Genomic DNA, 10,391 nt, shown 5'->3' on the forward strand with positions numbered 1-10,391 from the left:
GTGAAGAAACCATCAACAAAACCCAAAGGCAATCCAGTGAATAGGAAAAGACGTGCAAGTGATACGTCCAATAAAGAGTTAACGTCCAAACTATATATAAAGAACTTTTACGACTCAACACCAAGAAAACAAATAACCTGATTAAAAATGGGCAGAGATGGGGCGCCTGGGTGGCTCGGTCGGTTAAGCGTCCGACTTCGGCTCAGGTCATGATCTCACAGTCTGTGAGTTCGAGCCCCACGTCGGGCTCTGTGCTGACAGCTCAGAGCCTGGAGCCTGTTTCAGATTCTGTGTCTCCCTCTCTCTCTGCCCCTCCCCTGTTCATGCTCTGTCTCCCTCTGTCTCAAAAATAAATAAACGTTAAAAAAAAAAAAATTTAAAAAAAAAATGGGCAGAGAACCTGAACAGACATTTTTCCACAGATGACATACAGATGACCAACAGACCCATGAAATGATGCTCAACATCACTCATCACCAGGGAAATACAAATCCAAACCACAATGATATCACCTTAAGCCTACGAGGAGGACTAGTATTAAAAAGTCAAGAAATAGGGGCACCTGGGTGGCTCAGTCAATTAAGCATCCAGCTCTTGATCTGGGCTCAGGTCATGATCTCATGGTTTGTGAGTTCGAGCCCCACATCAGGCTCTATGCTGACAGTGTGGAGCCTGCCTGGGATTCTCTCTCTGCCCCTTCCACTCCCACTCCCTCAAAAGAAAAAAAAAAAAAAAAACATCAAAAATAACGTAAATAGTAAGTGTTGGTGAGGATGTGGAGAAAAGGGAACACTCATGCACTGTTGGTAGGAATGTAAATTGGGGCAACCACTGTGGAATATATATGAAGTTTCCTCAAAAAATAAAAAATCAAAATACCATATGATCCAATAATTCCACTACTAGGTATTTACCCAAAGAAAATGAAAACATTAATTTGAAAAGATACATGCACCCCTATGTTTACTGCAGCCTTGTTTACAATAACCAAATTATGACAGCAACCCAAGTGTCAATCAATAGATGAATGGAGAAAGAAGATGTGGTGTAGGGGGTGCTTGGGTGGCTCAGTTGGTTAAGCATCTGACTCTTGATTTCAGCTTAGGTCATGATCTCATGGTTCGTGAGACCAAGCCCCACATCAGGCTTTGCAGTGGCAGCATGGAGCCTGCTTGGGATATTCTCTCTCTCTCTCTCTCTCTCTCTCTCTCTCTGCCCCTCCCCCACTCTCACATGCTTGCACACTCTCAAAATAAAATAGATGATAATGTGGGATATACATATACAATAGAACACAGCCATAGAAAACAATGAGTCTCTGCTATTTGTAACAACATGGATGAACTCAGCATTGTGCTAAGTGAAATAAGTCAGAGAAAGACAAATACTGTATGATCTTGATTATATGTGGAACCTACAAAATAAATTAATCACAACAACAACAAAAAGAGATTCAAATACAGAGAACTGCTGGTCGCCAGAGGGAGGTGGATAGAGGGATGGGCAAAATAGGTGAAGGCAACTAAGACCTACAAACTTCCAATTATTAGTTAAGTCACAGAAACGAAATGTACAGCATAGGGAATCAATAATATTTCAAAATGGACACAAGACTTAGTTATTTCTCCAAAGATGATAAACAAATGACCAACAAGCACACACACACAAAATGCATTAGTCGTTACAGAAATCAAAACCACAGCAAGACACCCCGCGAGGGGTATCTGTCACTCACACCCACTACGATACGTAGAATCAAATTAATGGGAAACGAGAGTGAGGATATGGTGAAATCTGAAGCCTCATGCACTACCGCTGGGAACGAAGACAGTACAGCAATCTGCTACGGAGAACAGTCTACAAGTCCCTCAAAGAGTAAAACATAGAATTACCATATGACCCAGCAATTTTATTCCAAGGTATATATGTACCAAACAGAACTGAAAGCAGGTAATTCAAATATTCACACACAAATGTGCACAGCAGCAACGACTTGCAATAACAAAAAGGTGACAACAACCCAAATGTCATCAGATAAACGGATAAATAGAATCTGACCACCCCACACTATGGAACATCACCCATGAAAAGGAATGAAGTACAACATAGATAAACCTCAAAAACGTTATGCTCTGAGAAAGAAGCCAGTCACGAAAGGTCACGTGCTGCATGATTCCTTTACGTAAAACATCCTAAAGAGGTAATCCATAAAGATCAGGGGCTGTCAGGAGCTGCGGGAGCGGAAATGGAAGGGGACTGCTTGATGGGCACAGGTTTCTTCTGTGAACGACGAAGAGGCTTTGCAATTAGTATTTGGTTGCACAGCACTGTCAGTGTAATAGATGCCTCTACACTGTGCACTTTAAAATAGTTTAGGGATGCCTGCTTGGCTCAGTGGAACAGCATGCGACTCCCGGTTCCAGGGTTGGGAGTTCGCGCCGCATGTTGGGTATAGAGGTTACTTAAATAAAACTTAATGAAAGAATAGTTAAGTTTGTTATGTGAGCTTTGCATCAATAAAAAAACTTTTAGGGGCGCCTGGGTGGCTGAGTCAGTTGGGCATCCAGCTCATCATCTCATGGCTCATGGGTTGGAGCCCCACATCAGGCTCTGTGCTGACAGAGCCTGCTTGGGATTCTCTCTCTCTCCCTCTCTCTCAAAATAAATAAATAAACGTAAAAAAGCAATTAATAAATTTTAAGTGTACAAGAGAAACTCAGAGTTACCTCATATTTTAAAAATTAGCCATTTATTAAATGATGGTGTATTTACCTAATAATATACACAATCATTAAAATATATCTTCAAGCATGGCTACATGGAAAAGTAATATAAAGTTAATAAACTAAATACTACAAAAAATTATACACAAAGTATGATTTTTAACCTAATTAGGATTTGTGTATAAAAGTATGCAACTGTGCTTCAACATACACATAAAAATATGAACAGAAAAAAAGATTTGAGAGATGTGTATCAACTGGTGGCACTTTTAGTTTAGTTTCTTCTTTATAGTAAGTGAATTATCTAAGTTTTCTACAAAAACAAAAAAGGTGATATGCTTTAAGACACAGAAAGAAGAGTAAGTGTAATAATAGAAAGATTTCCTAAAAAATCAGTATTTTCATCCATTCTTGCCTTTGGCTCCACAAACGTTTTCCAGCACAATAAAGCATTATATTTTTTTTTACCCAGTACGGGAGCTGCTGGTCTGCCATGAAAGCTTTGGGGCTAGGTTCGGTTTTCCCGTTGCTAGTCCATATTTTTTTCCAGGTAGTATATTTGTCATATCCATCCTTATGGCTGAAAAAATAAATAAAAATATCAAGCTAGAAGTTCACCAGGTTTTCAAAAACAGGAAGCAGGTTAGAAAGTCTTACGTAAAGGATTTAACTAGCCCTGTCATTAAGAAGGGGGAAAGTTACCTTGGTGCCCTTCAAACAGGCTGTCGGGAAGGCTGAGGTCATTCCAGTTTAGTATCGAAAACTATTAAGAAGGGATGACTGTCCAGCACCTTGTAGTCGTCAGCATCCTCCCCAAAATCTCTGCACCCATGCCCGGTCACAGAATAGCAAAGCAGTGCCCACATTTTTCACAACTTGCAGAGTGAAAACAATGACTATCTCACAGCAGATACTTTCTGAGCCCTGAGTATGCACGCACATAAGCACGCACACAGCAAACTACTGCATCGAAATTCTGGCACGGCTGTAGTTGGCATGGTTGGAATGGGGGAGTAACTCAGTAAGCCTGTGGGCTCCGTCTTAACTGCCTGACCCCTTCCGCCTCCCCCACCCCTCCCACCACCGTGCCCTCCACCATGGAAACCTCCAACAATTAGTGAACAAACCTTCTGTAGTAATGGTCAAAGCATTCATTACAGAAATGTTCCCCACAGGAGAGGTGATACCATCGGGACGTGTAACCATTTTTGGCACATCTGAAAATAGCAAAGACGCGCAGCTTTGGTGATGAGTAAGCATTTCTTCTCCCTTTTTAAACACGTGTATTAAGCACATTCTACAAGCCCATTTTGTGCGATCTCCACTTAGAATCCTAACAACCAAGAGTTGATGACAGGGGAAACTGAAAGGATGTTTCATCCATGATACACGGTGAGGGCATAGGGGCTCAGATTCACAGTTACCTAACCCAGACCCCAGAAGGACCCAGGGCTTCGAAGTTTTACCAAGACTCCCCGGAGCAATGATAGAGTTTTATGACATGATACAAGGGGTGTCACTGTGCTTCCTGCAAGCTTCACGTGTATGAAGGAGACAAGTGCAGTCTCTGGCAATAACATATGGCCCCGATACTGAGTAGTGAACAAATCCGGCCAGCTGGAATCTGACCATCAAGCAAACGTATCTGGCAAACGTAACCTGTCAAACAGCCAATGATGTCGCCAAAGAATGAAATACAATGCTGCAGTGAACGCTAACACCAGCACCTCTGTGTGACTAGAAAATAAAAATGGGGAATTGTTTGCCAGGTTTTATGGAATCTGAAGCCTTATCTGAAGACTCTTCTCTGGAAGTAAAAGGTCATGCTTGGGTCATCCCAATAAAAATGGCAAGAGTGCTGGTGGCTTCATGGTTTCAGTGAGACCCGTATGTGTCCGCTGGAAGAGGAGACAGGTTATCTGAGCAGGAGAGGAAGCACAGGGAAAGTATCCATGTGCTGGGCTCCCAGGGGAGCCCATGGTCTGCCCTCCAGTGTCCCCCCCCCCCCGCCCCCCTCAACCCCCAGGAGCAATACGGCCACGGTGCATGGGACCCGAGGACACTGGCCACTGCGTAGAGCTTCTCATCTAGGTCGAGCAGAGGAAGCGTACAGGGGGACTGTCTCTATTCTTAAACGACTCATGCTACCTATCTCCATCTTTAGGAAAACCATCTTGGAAGATGACGTTCCCACCGAGAATGCTCTCCTGAGCAGGAATGGGAAGCTGACGCACCCCGTCCACACCGACCTTTCAGAAGCACTTGCAAAGCACACGGGACACGCTACTGTGCAGCCTGACTTTTCACACCTCCTGTATTTCTTCTCTGAACTGCCGTCTTCATCCTCGTCTGTTGTCTCTGTTGCTTTCTTCTTGGCCTGAAGAAGAACCAGCTGTGAGGTTACAATTTCCCCAGAAGGGCGAGGAGTGAAGGAGGTAGAAGGCTTTTTTTTGGTTTTTTTAAAATTTTTTTTTTTCAACGTTTTTTTATTTTTGGGACAGAGAGAGACAGAGCATGAACGGGGGAGGGGCAGAGAGAGAGGGAGACACAGAAGCGGAAACAGGCTCCGGGCTGTCGGCCCAGAGCCCGACGCGGGGCTCAAACTCACGGACCGCGAGATCGTGACCTGAGCTGAAGTCGGACGCTCAACCGACTGCGCCACCCAGGCGCCCCGAAGGAGGTAGAAGGTTTTTACTACAGAAATAACTTCCACCTTATGAAAATCAACAACGTCCTGGCAGCGGGGGAAGGGCTGATAAGACAGCAACTTCCCTGAGACAGCAGAGTGCAAGGAATTCACGGACAGGCTAGAAATACACAAGGAGCACTTGAACGACAGGTCTCTGAGGAGAACACCGAAACACACGCGAGCCGGAGCACCTGGGTGGCTCAGTGGGTTAAGCAGCCAACTCTTGATTTGGGCTCAGGTCGTGATCTCGAGGTTCATGACATCGAGCCCTGTGTTGGGCAGAGCCTGCTTGGGATTCTCACTCTCCCTCTATCTGCCCCTCCCCTGCTCTGTTTTTTCCTTTCTCAAAATAAATAAATATTTTAAGAAAATAAGACAATAAATAAAACACGTGAGCCTTTCTCAGGAAAAGCTGTACTGGTCAAAATAAAAGGCACTCTCAGGCTTTCTTTAATTAGAGCAGTTGTATGCTCTCAGCACTGCCAATAAAAAAAAATTGAGTAACTGTATTACCTTTTTTAAGTTTTTGTATTTAAGTAATCTCTACACCTAACATAGGGCTCGAACTCACAACCCCGAGATCAAGAGTCACATGCTCTTCCAACTGAGCCAGCCCCCCAAAATTGAGTAACTTTAGAAAAAGAATTGCATCGTTCAATATTTTTCTTTAAAGACAAAACAAAACCGTAGAAAAGAGATGGCTGCAAGGAACCCGCCAACGGCACCCAACCAGCTCCAAGCTGAAGTCCAAGTTCCTGTGAACGACACCACGCCAAGCATGATCTGGCCGCAGCTCATATCCTGGGAGCAACCACACAGCTGCGATTCTCTGAACAGCCCGTGCTGATTCACACTCTACCCCTTTGTCTTTGCAGTTCCTCCGCCAGATGTACCGTTTTTCTACACGCTAGCCCTTTATCACACTGTGCTGTGATCGTTCCGAGGGGAATTTCTCCACTAGGCTTCAAGTTCCTTGAGGACTGAAAAGATATCTTTTCCTCTCTAATACTTCAGCCCAAATCGTCACAATCTCGTGTGCTCAAAACAGGTGCATCGTGGGGTGCCAGGATGGCTCAGTTGGCAGAGCGTGCAGCTGTGACTTTAAGCCCCACGCCGGGTGTGGAGAGTACTTACAACCAAACAGGTGCACTCAGTGAACAAATGAGCGGTACCTGCCTACCGGAGCTCCTCAAAGGCAGGCTATCTGGAGAATGATCAAAAGATGCCTTTTTCTTTGTCCTCCTCCGAGGGGTCGCCATTGTTTCAGAAAATCTTCAAAAAAAAAAAAAAAAAAATTTAAATGAGTAAATAGTAACGCTTTTGACCCTCCGGAGCAAATTTATTATCCAGTTTACTAGGTAAGAGCATACACTCCGCAGTTAGACTGCCCTGGTGTGAAGCCACTGCTTTCAAACTACTTAATCTAAGACCTAGCCTCGGTGTTCCCGTATATAAAATGGGCACAGCAAGAGTGTACCCCACAGAAGTGGTGCGAGCAGTTAAGATAATCTATTAAAGCACCTGACCTGGCATATTGTAAGTACTGTACTCAATAAATGTTGTCCGTTACTAACATATACATTTCAAAGTATAAAAATAAGAAACACACCAATGACCAATAAACCAATTACACTACTGTTTGTAAAATTCAGTGAGTAAAACCACCTGAATTTTGTCTGTTCCATTCCTCTCTCCCTTACTATATCTTCTTAGTAATTCCTGAATTTTGATCTTATACTTCACAAAGAAAACTCATTGGTTCCCTCTCAGTAAAATCTCAGGCACGCTGTCCAGTCATTACTGCATTTAGGAATCTGGGTTAAACAGTCACTGGTATCTTCTACTAGAAAAATTTATGAGCTCTCAAACTAGTCTAATAACAGCATGGTTAAACAAGCACTAAGAACAAAAGTCTCTAAGAAAAACAATGCATAGTCATCATGAAAGATTAAGAATTATCAAATTAGTATTTTTAATTAAATTAAATTAAATAATGAAAAATGCTTAAAGTACTCAATAACATATTCTACAATTAACACACAATTCCTTCCCTGATCCATCATATTACTACACACACACACACACACAATAATAGTATGAAAAATAGGACATATCTATGGGTAAGAAATTTGAAAGTGGAAAAGTGTTATCATAAGATACAAATTCCTCAAACATAATCTTCATCTTGGATAAAAGCTTTGAGGGCCTTGTGATCCTACTGTTTTGTATCCGTGAATTATACTAACATTCATAAGAGCATTTTTCACAGATTACTAACATCATGTGTGACAACACCAACTCTCAGGAATCTTGACATCAGTGTTACAGATGACTTTCCTCTGACTCGGTCTTCACTTTCTCAAAACCATTATGTTAGTTATGAACACATAATCTCTATACATATTCTGAAATGCATTACAGTTAAGCATCAAATAAGTTGCCTTTTGGTTCTACACCACTCGTTATACCACTGGATAACGCCCTAATAATGTTAGAAGAACTACTGTCTACCTGTAATTCTTATACCCAAAAGCTTTCTGGATCACGTTTATATTTTCAAAAGGCTGTCCACGCTAATAAATCTCTTTATGTAATACGTACATCCTATGTTATTCATAAAAAAAGCCACAGATAAAGCACTTGTAAATATGTACATAGAATATATAAACGTATGGAACATGTAAGGATTACAGCAAAAATATTGGAGTCTAATGTCGGGTTTAGGAACATCAGTATCATCAGCCTAGTTCCATGCAACATTTGGCTCTATCACCTAGAAATACCAGCATTCTCCAAAGTAAGTATAGTTTCTGGAAACTTCAACAAACATTTTAATCCAACTGTGTACTGGAAAATATGTATTTAGTTGCAATGAAAAATTATACAATTCAAGAAATGGTTAAGAGGAAATGAAAACACTGGCTATAAAAGCCATTGTTAAGTCTGTTGTCGAGAAAAAAACATAAGTGATTTTTTAGTGTTACTACATTTTCAACTTTAATCACAGAATTAACAGTGATACACCCTCGTCCTTTTCTGACATGGTCAGCTCTGTGTCTTCACTGTTACTGGATTCTTGAGGCTTAAGATGAAGGGAAAATTTTTTAAGTTGGAAAGGCTACAGCTTTTGTGCTTTAAATATAATGTTAGAAATACTGATCGCAAGTGCTAACGAATTAGTATGCTGAAAGTGCTCTCACCTGGTTTTTCAAACTGATAAACACATCTAACTTTATCAATTCGTTTCATGTTTAATATAATTACATAAGCATATATTTCTAAATTTAAATTTATTGCTTTGGTTTTCTTTTAACATGACAAAAGGATGAAAAAAGTGAGGGGCTTTTGCGGGGATAAATAAATGGATATATCTATCAGTGTCTAGATTTCTATTTTAATAATTCCCAAGGTTTTTTTCTGAAGTAGTCTATTGAATATTAAAAAAAAAAAAAAAAAAAACCACAGGATTCACAAATATCTGAATCCAAAAGACTTTTGATTGAAATAAAAATTTACAGCGGCATCAGCACAATTTCTAAAAATAAGATAAACTACCAGAAACTTCTTCAGAGGCAACAGAAACAAGAACTGCCCTCAGGGTCATTTCAAACAAGGTAGGCCTAGCACCTTACTGCACCCATGCCAATCAAATTTTCCGAAATATGGATCCAGTCCAGTTGCCTGAATGCTTTAGGGACTACTTTCACCGCCTGAAAGACCATTGAATTACTGGTAGTCATTTTCTCGTGTACCTCCTGAAGATACCTTCTTCCCGCCCCCTTTCTTCCACTACAATAGAGTTTTGGTTTTTGTTTTTTTTTAAAGCCACCAAACAAAACGCAGAAGCCCTGGGTCGTGTGCATACCTGTGGAGTGACGGAGCTCCCCAAATGGAGTGGTCTGGGGACTCCCGCACCCCACCCCGGGGAGGGCTGGGCCTCCAGCTGGCAAGATTCCATAGTACGGAACCCTAACTTTCTACAGCTGGGCCTGCCTCTCTTCCTTCCTCTTTCACCTGCCAGCTGCCAGGCTGTTGACTAACAGCTACCCCAACCCCGGCCGCCCCCACCGGGTCCCCGGGCCCGGAGCAGTTACCCCAGCAACCTGGCAATGCCGCTCGTGTCTGAACGCGTGGTGGCTGCGCCGGGAAGATTCCTACAACACCTGCAGGGCTGTGAGGGCGCCCCGCCGCCACACCTCGGCTGGGAAGGACGAGCCAGGGAGTTCCTACCCCCGGAGTGTGGGCTCGCCGCCGGCGGCAGACGCTCCCCAGGTGACAGGGCTCTGACAGTCCCCAGGAGAGACCCCCAACGTTCCCGGCGCCAGCTGCAGCCGCCTCGCTTTCCGAAAAGCTTTCTCGTCTCTTCTCCAAAGTCGGAGAAGCAACAGCCTCCGGGGCTCACCTTTGCGCCGGAAAGGTGCAAGGAGTCGGGGGGAGAAGGCACCGCTGCACAGAAAGGAAGCGTTGTAGGGGGGGATTAGGTGAGACCCTCAACCCCGCGACGGATCCGGGAACCCGGTCGCTGCAACACTCCAGCCCGGGAATCCCCCACCCCCCCACCCCGTCCTCGGACCCCGCACGCCCTTTCCAATCCGGGGAGGGCGCCGGCAGCCCCCGGCGCACCCGTCCACCTCCCACCGGGGCGAGGGGCGCTGCACGAGGGGAGAAAGGCAGCTTGCACCCCAGCCAAAACGCTTTGTGCGGAGCTGTCACCCGAAATCCGCCGCCGCCCCCGCGCCCGCCCCCGGAGCCGCGTGCCCCACACCTGGGAGCGCAGGCGAGACGCCGCACGCCGGCCCGGGCTGCCGGCGCCTCTCCGGAGCCGCGCGCTGCGCGCACAGGACAGCACGATCCGCGCCGCGAGCCGCAGCCCCCGCTCGGCCGCCGCCGCCGCCGCCGCTTCCGCCCCTGTCACGGCGTGACCCGGAGTGGGAGGAGCCGGCGGGACCAGGGAGGAGTAGGGTCCCCGCCTTCGCCTT

At 44.5% G+C, this 10,391-nt stretch overlaps 1 protein-coding gene across 8 annotated transcripts in view; it reads right to left on the reverse strand.

Annotated features, from left to right (window-relative positions):
• Nucleotides 1-10,335, reverse strand: part of KDM1B (lysine demethylase 1B) — a 70,022-nt gene extending 59,687 nt beyond the window's left edge. For 5 of the 8 annotated variants that reach the window (XR_009262754.1, XM_058732888.1, XM_058732887.1 and 2 more), the window contains exons 1-6: nt 10,178-10,335; nt 9,815-9,858; nt 6,585-6,684; nt 4,973-5,100; nt 3,851-3,940; nt 3,192-3,303 (exon numbers count right to left, since the gene is read on the reverse strand). Coding sequence is in view for 7 of the 8 variants with exons in the window: in XM_058732888.1 (XP_058588871.1) it covers nt 3,192-3,303; nt 3,851-3,940; nt 4,973-5,100; nt 6,585-6,671 (417 nt within the window). In the remaining variant the exon portion in view is untranslated. Of the gene's footprint in view, nt 1-3,191; nt 3,304-3,850; nt 3,941-4,972; nt 5,101-6,584; nt 6,685-9,506; nt 9,649-9,814; nt 9,859-10,177 lie in introns of those variants that run through there. The other 3 variants (XM_058732890.1, XM_058732892.1, XM_058732891.1) reach the window with 3 other exon arrangements.
• Between the last annotated feature and the right edge of the window lie 56 nt (nt 10,336-10,391).

This window comes from Neofelis nebulosa, chromosome 6, assembly GCF_028018385.1.
Source record: "Neofelis nebulosa isolate mNeoNeb1 chromosome 6, mNeoNeb1.pri, whole genome shotgun sequence".
Classification (NCBI taxonomy): Eukaryota; Metazoa; Chordata; class Mammalia; order Carnivora; family Felidae; genus Neofelis; species Neofelis nebulosa.